Source organism: Monodon monoceros, unplaced genomic scaffold (genome assembly GCF_005190385.1).
Source record: "Monodon monoceros isolate NGI ecotype Baffin Bay Population unplaced genomic scaffold, NGI_Narwhal_1 Super_Scaffold_3, whole genome shotgun sequence".
Taxonomy (NCBI): Eukaryota; Metazoa; Chordata; class Mammalia; order Artiodactyla; family Monodontidae; genus Monodon; species Monodon monoceros.
The window spans coordinates 50469649-50482820 of NW_021703780.1; the positions used below are offsets into that span (position 1 = coordinate 50469649).

The 13172-nt window shown below is 35.8% G+C and overlaps 1 protein-coding gene across 1 annotated transcript in view; it reads left to right on the forward strand.

Annotated features, from left to right (window-relative positions):
- Positions 1-11046, forward strand: part of STT3B (STT3 oligosaccharyltransferase complex catalytic subunit B) — a 98942-nt gene extending 87896 nt beyond the window's left edge. Inside the window, exons 12-16 of the mRNA XM_029242066.1 lie at positions 381-552; positions 1427-1600; positions 4016-4129; positions 6172-6384; positions 9390-11046. Coding sequence (XP_029097899.1) covers positions 381-552; positions 1427-1600; positions 4016-4129; positions 6172-6384; positions 9390-9470 — 754 coding nt within the window. The 3' untranslated portion in view covers positions 9471-11046. The remainder of the gene's footprint in view (positions 1-380; positions 553-1426; positions 1601-4015; positions 4130-6171; positions 6385-9389) is intronic.
- Positions 11047-13172: the final 2126 nt, after the last annotated feature.

Here is a 13172-nt window from a genome sequence, read left to right on the forward strand (position 1 = left end):
AAGCCCCCCTGGTGATTCTGATACAGCTACAGTTTAAGAACAGCTGGTTTATGTACTGCAACCCCCCATTCCCACTCCAGCTTCTGCTTCACTTGGGTGCTCATTAGACTTGCGCAGTATCAGGCTCCACCCCAGAACTACTAAACCAGAATTTGCTTTTTTACAAGATGGCCTGGTGGTTTGTATGCATATTAAAGTCTAAGAAGCACTAGTCTAGCTCTTCATTGATTTTTTTTTTTTTTTTTTCTCCCTGCCATGGAGGCTTTTAACTGCCATCCTTAAAATATGAAATTACTTAGTGGCCTGGCACCTCAAGGTTTTAAGTTACCATGTTCACACTTCTAAGATATCATTTAAAAGAATATTGTGATTGTTTTCAGCACCAGGAATATCTTAGATGATTTTAGAGAAGCTTACTTTTGGCTGAGGCAAAATACAGATGAACATGCCCGAGTGATGTCTTGGTGGGATTATGGCTATCAAATAGCTGGGATGGCTAATAGAACTACTTTGGTGGATAATAACACCTGGAATAACAGCCACATAGCACTGGTAAGAATTTGATCAACAAAAGATCAAAAGTTACAAACCTTTATTCACTACTTAGCAATCAGACTTCACTTGTGATTAAGTAGGAAAAATGTGGGTGAAAGTACTCTTTGCTTGCTGAATTTTGAACATACTTCTCTACGTATTTATTCAATAAAGTGAGTTCAAGGTATGCTTATTTTGGTTTTAATAATAGAATTTAAGTATCATTCAGAATTGTAGGCTGTTTGCTGGAGAATAGGCAAAATCTGAAACTTAAAATATTATATTTGTCTTGTATTTTCCATTTCATAAGTTAAGAAAAGTATTTGCAAATATGTAAAACAAATGCACTGTGTTTTATGGGCATGCAAATTATGTTGCTCTAGCTATTAAATAACTAATTTACTTTAATTAAAGTAATCACCTCTCTGTTCTTTAAAGATTTTAAATAGATAACTGGGCGTTAGCCAAATGAATTCTCTTTGTATTAGTGTTGTAACTAATCATTAGATGTTTAGTAAACTGAAGAGAAGAATATATTTGTGCTAGCTAGATGGATGGTCATCCTCGGCCTGAGGTTATGAGAAGTTCTGCTTCTTTTAAGCTTGCCTGCTTTCATATTAAAATGTTAAATTTCATGAGACCTAATTATTAGCAAAATATTAGAGCATGTATTTCTGATTTTGACATTTCTGCTATAATTGGTTGTAGTAAGTGAGGTGCTTATAAATCTCAGTAAATCTGTTGAATTCATAGCAAATCATTTTTATAAAAAGAATTCCATGTAAATCAAACTCTTGAGATGCATTCCATCTTAAAGTAAAAATGTGCGTCCATTTTTATTTTTAGTGTATTTTGGGACTAAGTACACACATTCTCATTTTTTATTCTGTAGGTGGGAAAAGCCATGTCTTCAAATGAAACAGCAGCCTATAAAATCATGAGGAGTCTGGATGTAGATTATGTTTTGGTTATTTTTGGAGGGGTTATTGGGTATTCTGGTGATGATATCAACAAATTTCTCTGGATGGTTAGGATAGCTGAAGGGGAACATCCAAAAGACATTCGGGTAAGAAACTAGGTGGTTCTCGGTGTGTGAAAGACAGCTCCCAGTAGCCCTCTTACCTTGTTAATTGCATTGTGTTTGTTTTCATTATCCTATCCCCCAAATTAGTTCTTCAGTCTGACTTTACTGTTTATTAAAGATACCGTAAGCATTTTCCCAGGTTTAAAACTTTGGAAACTCATACCTGGTACTTCCATTCTCCCCTACAAAGCAATCCCTTGTCAAAATTCTTGCCTTTACTCCTTACAGCCTGTCACTTCTGCCCTTTCCTTCCATTTTCATTGCTTCTGCTCTGGCATTGACCCCTATGCTCGTAAACCTGAAATAGGACAGTAGCCTTGAACTTGCTATCTTTGCCTTAGTCTTGTTCCCTCTCCCAGTCTAACATGACGTTGATCATGTAACTTTCCAGCTTTTTTTTTTTTTTTTTTTTTTTTTTAAGCCTTCATTAGTTTAAGGAAAGGGGCCTTGAAACCAGACAGACATGAGTTGGAACTAAACCCTGCCACTGTCAGCTTGGTGCTATGGGCAAGTTGTTTTTCAGCCAGTCAGCATTATATGCTTTGAGCACTAGGTCTTGTTCTAGGTTCTAGTGTTATAATTGTGATTACGGCTGTTTCAGTTGATCACTAACAGATGCCAGGAATAATTCATTTGTACTGCTGTTATGAGAATTTATAGTAACATAGATGAAGCCTCAGCCTAGTGGCTGGTTTGAAATAATCATGATGATTGAAATAATGAAGCGGTGGTATGAAATCCAAACGCTTTAGCTCAGAATGCACAACCCCTTAATACTTCACTTTCCTTTGCTGGCCTCTTGTCCTTCTATCTCCTTTTTCCACTCTGTCGATCTACTCTAGCCCATGAAACTTGCCTCGTGGTTTCTTTCCTTGGCTCATCTGACACACGTGTTTATACTGTTTTCTTCTTGGAGTACCTTCCCTACCACAGATTAGTCCCCTCTCCAGAAGCCCTTCTCTGGTGCATTATCAGATCACATCCAGCCTGGTTTGTAGGTAGATTCTGTTGTATCTCTCCCACTCAGCTGTGAGCTCAGAGAGGTTGGGCACCCAGCACTGTGGTTTACGTGGTGAAGGCACAAAAGATGAGAGTAAGATTCACTGCTGATCCAGAATAAAAGAACCTTTTGGGAAAATGTATGAATGTGTTTTACGTGACAGGAATGAAGTCGAGTAAAGCCCCAGATTTCTTGTTTAAATGTAAATGTTGTGACATTTCCCCTTAACTACGATTAATAAACAGTATTACCTTGTGTTAAATTGGTCTTAATTTAATCCTCCTAGTATATAATTTTCATTTGTGCATTTGCTTTAGCAGTGTTAAAACTGATGTGGTAGATCCAGATATATGCTTTGAACCATTTATATAGAGAAAAATCCTAAATTCCTATGCTTTGTGAATAGGTAATTTACACATTCACATGGTTCAAAAAATAAAACATAAAGGGATATACAGTAAAAGTTTACACCCCCCACCCCAAGAAAAGGAAAAGAAAAAAGTCCATGGTAGTCTCTTACTATTTTCTTATGATTCTTATTGAAGCAGATAACTAGTAGCAAAATATATACCTTGTTCTTGCTTTTTTTACTTCACAATATATTATGGAGATCTTATGGGGATGCTTCTTCATTCCTTTTTTTTTATATCTGCATAGTGTCTTCCATTGTGTGTGTGCACCATGATTTATTTAACCTGTCCCTGTTAATGGACATTTAGGTTGATTCCAGTTTTTTAATCTCATAAACAGTGGTGCGATAAATAACTTTCTACACTCATCATTTTGCCCACGTGTAAGTATCTCTGTAGGATAAATTCCTAGATGAGGAATTTCTATCGATGGTGTCAGATTAGCCCTCTTAGAGGTTAATTCATAAATTTGATGAACTCCCAATAAAAATTCCTACAGAAGTTTTCTAAACATTCCCCTCTGAACTAAAGAACTGATTTTAAAAGTTCACATGGAAAAATAAAGAACAAATTTAGTTGGCCTACCTGATATTAAACATGGTATTGGTACCTTTTTTTTTTTCTTAAATTATTGAGGTTTTATTATAACATGGTTTAAAATCTGGTAGAATTAATTAATAATCGCCCTCCCTCACTCTAACAGACTATTGTTCTTTTTCTCTGTGTTTTGGATACTCTTGTTTATTTCCTATAAATGATTTCTATACTGAGCTTTAAAAAACACCCATGATAGTTCTGTGGGTTTTTTAAGAGATGACATTAAATTTATAAATTCGTCTTCTGATACTATGTTTTTTTGAGATGTAACTAAATATGGCTTTATGAAATACCTCAAAAGTTAGTTCTTATGGGGAAATGAAAAGGGGAACCTGTAACTTTGAATTGGTTATATTAAACTGACACAAACTTCTGGATTCTTTCCTGTAGGAAAGTGACTATTTCACCCCACAAGGAGAATTCCGTGTAGACAAAGCAGGATCCCCTACTTTGTTGAATTGCCTTATGTATAAAATGTCATACTACAGATTTGGAGAAATGCAGGTTAGTTACATCAATTTTTCTATAATCTTTATTCAAAGGAATATTAAGTAGCCTTGTTTGACTCTAAAAAACAGGATAATGATGTTTTGGTTGCACTGTAAATAAAAATGTGCTCATCTAAAGATTCTTTTCTCTATTAAATTTAATTTCTGAAACTTGTATGTAAAAAACGAGGAAATATTTTTTAGATCGAAGATTTCCTTCCAAAATTGTTAATTAACATAGGCTCAAATCCATTCTTTGCTTGCCCTCTCACTTTTCGACTTCATGCTTTTGGAAGACCAGGGAGAGGTCTTCCAGCTGGGAAACAGTGTGATCTTAAGTAGTTTAACTTCACTGCCTACTGGGGGAAAGCCTGAAATTAAAGAGATGAATTATTTAGTCACTTCATATATTCACTGTTTCCCTGTTCTCCATTACCACAGAGAGCTAGGACTCTCTGGGTCAGAGTTTTCCCAGAAAATTGGAATGATATGGTACAAAAGATTAAGAGTCGACAACAATGAGTGAATGGGCAAAGAGGCATCGTGGCAAAAAGAACAGATAACGGACTGTCACAACACCCGGGTTCCAGATCTGGCTCTGTCAGGTCACATAACCCTTGGACAAGTCACATTCTCTCTGGACTTGTTTTTTTCCTTGTCTGTGTATAATGGGGGTTGGACTTACGGCTTCTATGATTCTTCATAGCTCTCAGATTGCATGACTGTCATACCAAGTTACACCTTCATACTAAGGTTACATCAATGGCAGAGGAAAAATTGCTTGTTTAATTTTATACAAATACCAGGGATCGAGATAATGTTTCAGCATTATTCGCTTGGAATTACTCTACAGGTGGCTCTGAAAAAACAGACAAAAATTTTACTACCAGATTTAGGTTTTTGTTTGTGTTTTCTTTGAAGGCCACTGCCTGGTCTCTAAACTCATGCTAAAAAGAAGCAACTTAAGCCATAATAATTAGCTACCTCAGAAAATGGGTGAAAGATTAGTTTCTCTGTTCACTAATGAGAGCATTGAAGGACTTTTTTTTTCTGTCACGTTTATCAAGAGCTCCAAGCCATGCCTGTAGCATGCATTCATTTTGATGCCTTTCCCTACTCGAGAATAATATGTTTAAGACATGAAGTATATAACTTTGCTCTTGTATAGATGTGCAATAACAAGTTATTCTCGCACTGGAGGAGATTTGGTTTTTGGATTTATTTTTAAGTTGAATTCATTTAAGTTCTGTGTGGCAACATATAAACTTAGTCTGAGAATTTCTTAAAATCTTCTCCCGTCTCTCCATTTTTTCCTCCTTTCATTCTTGGTTAATCTTCCCATGGTTTGGCTTGTCTGACTTCCTTTGTAGTTCCCAATTTCGGGTTGGTTAGCATCACTGCTTTACTTGTGCATTGATTTAACAAGTAATGCTGGTGAGATAGAGCCACACTGAATAAGGTAAAGTCATCATGCAGCTTACATCCTGTTGGAGGATATAGGTAATTTTAAAGATAAATAAAAACCTTAGCAACAAACACTATAGAGTAAAAGAATAAGGAATCAATGGAGGAGACTTCGCAACCATCAATCTCAAGAAAATATTTTCCTGAAGGGATGGTATTTGGGCTGAGAACAAAGGATAGAAAGGGGACCAGCCGTGCAAAATCACTGAATGAAGAACTTTGAGGTTGAAAGAGTAGATAGTATAGTGCAAGGCCCTGGGGCAGAAAAGCAGGCCCTTCTGTGTGTTTTCTCTGAATACCTATAAGAAGGGCTTTAATGGATTTTATCTTGCTATTTTGGTTTTTTTATGCCTTTGGGCTGTTCATCCACTCTAAGGGTTCATTGAAACTCTAATTCTGATGTATTTAGTTTCTCTCTTGCAGAGTTTTTCCTATCTGGTTAGCAACATATAAGAACTGTTACAATATATTGCTCTGATTGTGTTTTCCTAGTTTAAAAGGAGAAAGTTTTACTCTGCTGCTAACATTTACTACCTTCTAATATTGCAAGCTTTCCAATATGGTTAACATCCAATACTAATGTCACTTTTGCAGCTGGATTTCCGTACACCCCCAGGTTTTGATCGAACACGTAATGCTGAGATTGGAAACAAGGACATTAAATTCAAGCATTTGGAGGAGGCCTTTACATCAGAGCACTGGCTTGTAAGGATATATAAAGTGAAAGCACCCGATAACAGGGAGACACTAGACCACAAACCTCGAGTAACCAACATTTTCCCAAAACAGAAGTATTTGTCAAAGAAGGTGGGTGCCAAATGAAGTCATGTTTATGAAAGGGTAACTCCATATATACACTAGTATGTATAAAAGGGATAACTAATAAGAACCTGCTGTATAAAAAAATAAATAAAATTCAGAAAATAGAAAAAAAGGGTAACTCAAGATTGGTTGGTTTGACTGATAATTACTGAAAATTGCGAATAAATTTTCATTTGCCAGATGAATAAAGATCAAGGCTTATATACAAAGTAGATATAAAGCCAACCTGCTGAGGGCAGTCCTTGCAAACTGAGCGCTTCAGGTACCCCAAGCAGCAACTGTTCTGGATAGTTCTCGATAGGGAAGAGTGATTATCAGTGAACCAAGCTAAGATTTTCTAGAGGCATTCTGGCTTTAGCTTGTGCCACTCCCATTAGTAAGACTTGTTTGTAAAGTGAGATGTGTCTGTGGCTTCTGAACCTTTGTGAAAGTAAAAATGCCAAACAAGTAATAACAGTTGTGATTCGTTCATCATCTTTGGGTCAAAGCAAATTTATATAGCATTTTCATGTTCCGTTCTAGTACGATGTTACTATATTATTCATTGAATAAAAAATAAACTTGAGTTGGTTTGAGTCTTGAATGAAAAAAAATCATTTATCTTAAGATAATTATTTTTAAATGTAATTGTCATGACAAAGCTTGTAGGTAGAATTATGCTGAGACTATTGGCAGTCCTTTTGTAATAAATATTTAATAAGATATGAAGTCCTTTATTGGAGGTCATTATGGCTCACTTAAGCCAAATAGATATAATCTTTGCTATAAAAGCTACTGAAAAATGAGTACTTATATGGTTTGCCCTCTGTGGGAGATGGAAAATAATGAGCAGTTAGAAGAAATATTAAGATTGTATTTTAAGGTACTACCCTTATAATACTAATTGTTATTAGACTGATCTCAGTCTTAAATCTTGAAAGATACTTAGGTTTTACATTGCTCAGATTAGTTATTTTAAATCATTGAAGGAATTGTCTTATCCCTTTGTATTACTTAAAATATACTACAAATATATTCAGGATACAGATCATTTCAATTTGTACTATAAAGTGCTGAATATTAACTGTATGGTATGTAAATAGAAACTTTAACTGAATACTTTCTGTGCCAGGAATAGGTTACCATATCTAGACTAACGTATTTAAATAAGTCACAGAGATCAAGTGATCTGGTGTCTCATAGGCACGTGGTAGGAAAAACTGACGAGTCACATCAGTGCAGAAGTCAGAACAAATGCTGCCAGTCTGAAGGCAGTCACTCCTAAGACATCGCCCAGTTATGAAAACAAGGCATTGAACTTGCTGTATAACTGTTGATAGTGAAGTTTCTTAATCTGACCTCTTTGTCTTCTCATCATTTCCCCCAAATAAGTGAATGGATAAATAAAAATCCATCTGTCTTGTATGCCAAAAACATATTCTATTAGCCAACAACCTGGACCTAGTATTTCTGGTTTCCATGGCTTTTATACTCAGTTTTGTACTAGCAGGAATGCTTTTTATTTGTTTTGCTTTCCTCTCTCCAGCCCAGTTTTTATTTTGGGGGTTGAAGGGGGTGTGAGTGAGTGCAGCAGCCACTTCCTGCCACTGCCAAGCTGACATGGCTGAGGCACTGGGAATTGTAGTCCAGGGCTGCATGGCTCACCTGCTCCTAGAGAGAAAACACCCTGAGGACCTAGATACATACGTGCAGAGACCTGGGGCATTTTACAGGATCTCATAGAAAAGGTTTCAAGTTAGAAATAATGTAGGTGATGATGATAAAGAAACCAACTCCTTGGCCTGGTTTGAATTTTTACAAATTGTGCCCTCTGAAATTCTTTACTTTTTGCCCTAATAAAATAAGTTAATAATAAGGTAACATATATAATAGTGGGCAAGTTAGCAGTAGCTAATTTTTGTGACCTTAAGAAGGATTGCATTCTGCCTTGTATTTTTGTCACTGTTAGAAAAAAATTATAAATTGTTTTAAACTGAACATCATAATATAGGTACACGACATAGCATTTGCCAGAGTTTCTGAAACCTCCAAAAGTTGTATTTAAATGTGAGAATTGAATTGAGGGGTCAATCTCCTGAGTCTTGACCTGCTGCTAACCCAGTGCTTTGACCGATGCCTTAAAGTACTAATTTCCAAGAAATTTGCTTTTTTCAGTATCTATGAATATGTCAGATTGTCAGATCCATGTCCTATATTGATTTATCTTTGTGAGACTCTAAAATAGCAAACATTTTTGCAGTAATTTCTACCACCACATTTGTAGTAATTTATTTCTTACACCACAGACATCAGTTGACAGTATTTTAAGTGGAATCCTGAAGTGTTAAGAAAAATGAAAAATATCTTAGTTTTTTAAAGATCCGTGATGCTCAAGGAATGTTACGGGGTTTTTTTTCTTGGTGTTTGGGTTTTGTTTTAATATTTAAGTGCTTATTTTCCTCCTAAATTGGAGAATGTGCCAAGTAACTTTATTTCTCTTTATTTTTGTAGATAGGTATAATCACCCTCCTTTTTTACAGACAAGAAAATCGGGGCTCCAGAAGTTACTAAGTTAATTTGTATTTCTGACACAGCTAATTCTTGGAAACTAAACTAGGAGCACCATTAACATTTTCTGAATCCTTAGTCTAGTTATATATTCTATCATGCCTGGAAATGTGAGTAATTATTACACCTGAGCATTTAGTGGTTGAGAGGGGAGGTGGGGATTCATTCACCTGATGGTGAGGAATGTATGACAGGCATTTGAGGACTGCTGTGGTCGTCCTTCACCTTAAAGGTGAGGACCTAGTCCAGTTCATCTTGGATCTCAGCATCCTTGGCATAGAGCAGTTCATGGTGCTCATTGACTGTTTCAAGGAGTCCAGCCCTAGGAAGATCTGAGGGATTATAAAGACAGTCTTCATCATTCTGCAGTAAACCATGTGTGTACTTTAGTTTTAATCCGTAGGAAACCTGCACTAACACCATGTGTTCTGTTTTCTTTTTAGACTGCGAAAAGGAAGCGTGGCTACATTAAGAATAAACTAGTTTTTAAGAAAGGCAAGAAAATATCTAAGAAGACTGTTTAAATATACTGTTCTGGTTCCTAACTTGAAGCAGATGTCCTTGTGAGAACCGGTCTTTGCCTTTAGCTCATGTCATGTTTCACAGCGACGGAGGGTACAGAACCATCACTGGAACCATCACTGGTCCAGGTTAATGTACAAAACTTTCTGGCAATGCCTGATTTAAAAAATAAAATTGGCTTACTGAGAACAGCTGTTTTTGATTTGTAATGTGAAGCAAGACAGAGCACTGCTGTAAATGTCTAACAGCAGATTTTTTTTTTTTTACTGGTACATGTTATCCTTCAAATCTGAGAATTTGGACTAATGGCACCAAAGAACCCTCTAATTTGGTCCCTGGCACATGCATACTTGTCAATGTTTTTATTCTTTTACAAGATTTTATTTGAATTACCCAGATAGCAATACGTAAAATACGAATGACAAAATGTGATGCAAGCTTCTTGAACCAGTAAACTAGTACGGTCTGAGAAAGAGGTATTAGAAAAATAATTATACTTCCTTGAACTATATTTATTTTCATGTTTCTCCAGTGCAAAGAACGTTTCATCAAATGTACATTTTCTATTGCTTACTGTTTGCTCTGAGAAGAAGCTGCTGTTTCAAAGATGGACCTGTAACTAATCGATTCAAATAGTTTTGTGTTTTTTTTTTATGTTGAAACGTTATTGCTGCTGTTAGCAGTTGTTTTCACCAGGTACTTACAGAGCAGATCTCATACGTTGTTCATTCAAGGGCTAAATTTATATCCTTTGGAAATCATGGCAACTGCACAGGATGTTGCTAATTACCAGGATGGGGTTTGGTATCTTAGTCCTGAGGTTAGCACTTTGTTTACATGCAAAAGATTAAGGAAGAAACCCTTAAAGTGGACAGGTAGCCAAAGTTCATTTTGTGTGATTCTTCAAAATGACAAAAGGATTTGTAAAGTTCGCCTGGATTTCTCTCATTTTTATAATAGTTTCATCCGTCACAGTGATTTTGTCCTCTGCTCCATATTTTGTTAATCCCTTAGGCATTTGATGAAACACTCTTTAATGCTATATGCATTTTCTTATTTTTATTAAAAATGTGACAATTGTCCAAAAAAATGCACTAAAATATAAATGGAGATTGAACATGTTCACTTTCCGTCTCATAGGCAACTTTATATAGACTTGAAAATTTTCTCCTGTTTAGTAAAAGTGAAAGAGAAAGGGTTTTTCCTGCCACAGGATATCTTTTTTTTATATAAACAAGTATAATTTACACCACTGCTTTTGGTGGAAAAGTGCAGAATAGTATGTAACTTTTATGAAGAAAAGTGTAATTTACAATATTCATTGAGAATGTTACTGCTGATTTTCTTTTCCAAAGTGTAGAATATTCTTTGATTTATAGAATCCATTTTTGACCCAGATGATGGTTCTTTTACATACCAATAAAATGGTTGAACCTTTTCACAATAAAAGTGTAACTAAATCTGGATTTCTGATACCTTGTCATTTGGAGGATTTTATTTTACTTTGTTGCTTTAAAATTCAGTGCAGAGAAGTTGTTGACTGTAGGGAAAATAAAGTTAATTCAAATTTTGTGTTAAGTGTTGTCTTTTATACATCTTTTATTTTTGAAAGGACTAACAGTATTGAACACATACTTCCTTCTTGTTCACTTTTACAAAGGTTTTAGAGAACACGTGTAGGAAAAGTGCTAGATTAGTTCAACTTAGGTCTAAGGTCTAAGTTGAACTAATCTATTATTTATTTTGCCTTCCTTTCCACCCCAGAGTGAAAATTTCATTTTGACTTTTTATGGGTGAGTGAGGGGAAGACACCTAGCCAAATAAGAATTTAATCTCCATGTAAATGAGGCTAGGACTCTAACAAAAAAGCCCTGCTCTGTAAGTTCCGATATTTAATCAGCCCAGTCTTGTATAATTTTCTCATTAAGAGCAGGAATGATCTCTCACCTTTTCCAGTTTTAGGGAACCCCATTTTGGTTCAGTGGATTGCCTCAGCAAAAACTATATTGTAACCACACTTGAGATTTTATTGTAGCAGAAAAGTGAAATTATAGACAGTAAAACAGCTTTTATTTTTATTCCACATCTTAGAATTGAATAAGCTGAGTGCTTTGTAGTATAAATAAGGCAGTGAGGCAGCAAGTCCAAAGATAAAGTTTATTTTTCAAACTTAACGTCCTTATCTACTTACTTGAGTTTGCATTTGTAGAGTTTTAACTTTGAGTCCCCAGGCCATGACCAAAAGGCCAGAGAACTAGATGGTGTAAAAGCAGCCTATAGGGTATTACCGTTTCCATAGCTTAAGGTCATAAGATTATGAAATCTGGAGCCTCTGCACACTTTTTTAAAATGGTAGTAAAATATATAACATAAAATTTACCATCTTAACCATTTTAAAGATGTACAGTTCGGTAGTGTTGAGTACATTCACGTTGTGCAACCCTCTCCGAATTTCCTCCTTTGGAATGGGTGCTGCTGGATGTGGGTGCTGTCAGACCCCCTGCCTTGTTACCCAGGCCTCACTGAGGTAGGTGGAGTCATGAATGAATGTAGAAACAGCTGTCTGTTAGAAATGGCAGGTGTCTGAAATGAAAAAGTAATCCTTCTTTTGGTGTGAGGTGTGACACCGGGAAGACAAAAATGTACATCTTAGCAAATTACCACAAGACAAGCAACTTTGTAACCACAACTCAGATCAAGAGAACAACACTGCCAGGACTCCAGAAGCTTCCTCATGCTTCTGGAGGTGTCACTGGCCTGTCCTACTTGCCCCTCTAGGAGGTAATCAGTCTCCTAGGTTTTACAGTAATTTCTGTTTCTAAACATATTTAATTGTACATGTTCTTTGAACAATAAAATGGAATCAAAGTATGTATTTTTTTATATAGCTGCTTTTGCTTAGTTTTTATGAAATTCCAAATGTTGCATGCAGCTGTAGATTTATTTTCATTGAGGTATATAGTATTCCTGTGTGTATCTCTCACACACACACACACCATTCTATTGATAGATATTTGTGTTGTTTCCAGTTGGAGGATATTACAGTTAAGGCTATAGGAATTTTCTTTTACACCTCACATGGAGCTTACATGCACACATGTTAGTGGGTATTTACCTAATAAAGTAGAATTGCTGGGTAGGGTATGAAGGTTCTTGTTACTCCCACATCCTAATCAGCCCTTGTCAGGCTTTTTAATGTTGCCTTTATGGTGGGTGAATGATGGTTTTCCATTGTGGTTTAGTTTGCCATTTCCAGGTTGCTAATGAGGTTGGTCATTTGGCAATCCCCTTTTTATGAGGATTTGGTTTTTCTTTTTTTTTAATTGTATTAGTAGGAGTTGTTTACATATCCTGTATATAATCTCTTCATCATTTGTGTTGCAAACTGCCTAGCAATTCATTATTTTAATGTTGTATTTTTCAGTCTTCCATGTGACTGTAGCTTTCTGTGTACCCTGTTTGATAATATTTTCCTAATCTGTGGTGTGAAGATAGTCTCTTGTATTCTCTTCCAGGAAATATATTGTTTTATCTTTTATACTTAGGTTTGCAGTCTGCCCGGAATTCATTTGTTGAGTACAGTGTGAATTGTTTGGGTTTTGTTTTGGGTTCATTAGGTTTTTGGTTGTTTTTTTTCCATATGCAAATCTAATTGTGCACCATTTATTGAAAAGACTGTCCTTTTCCTAAAGTTCTGCAGTTCT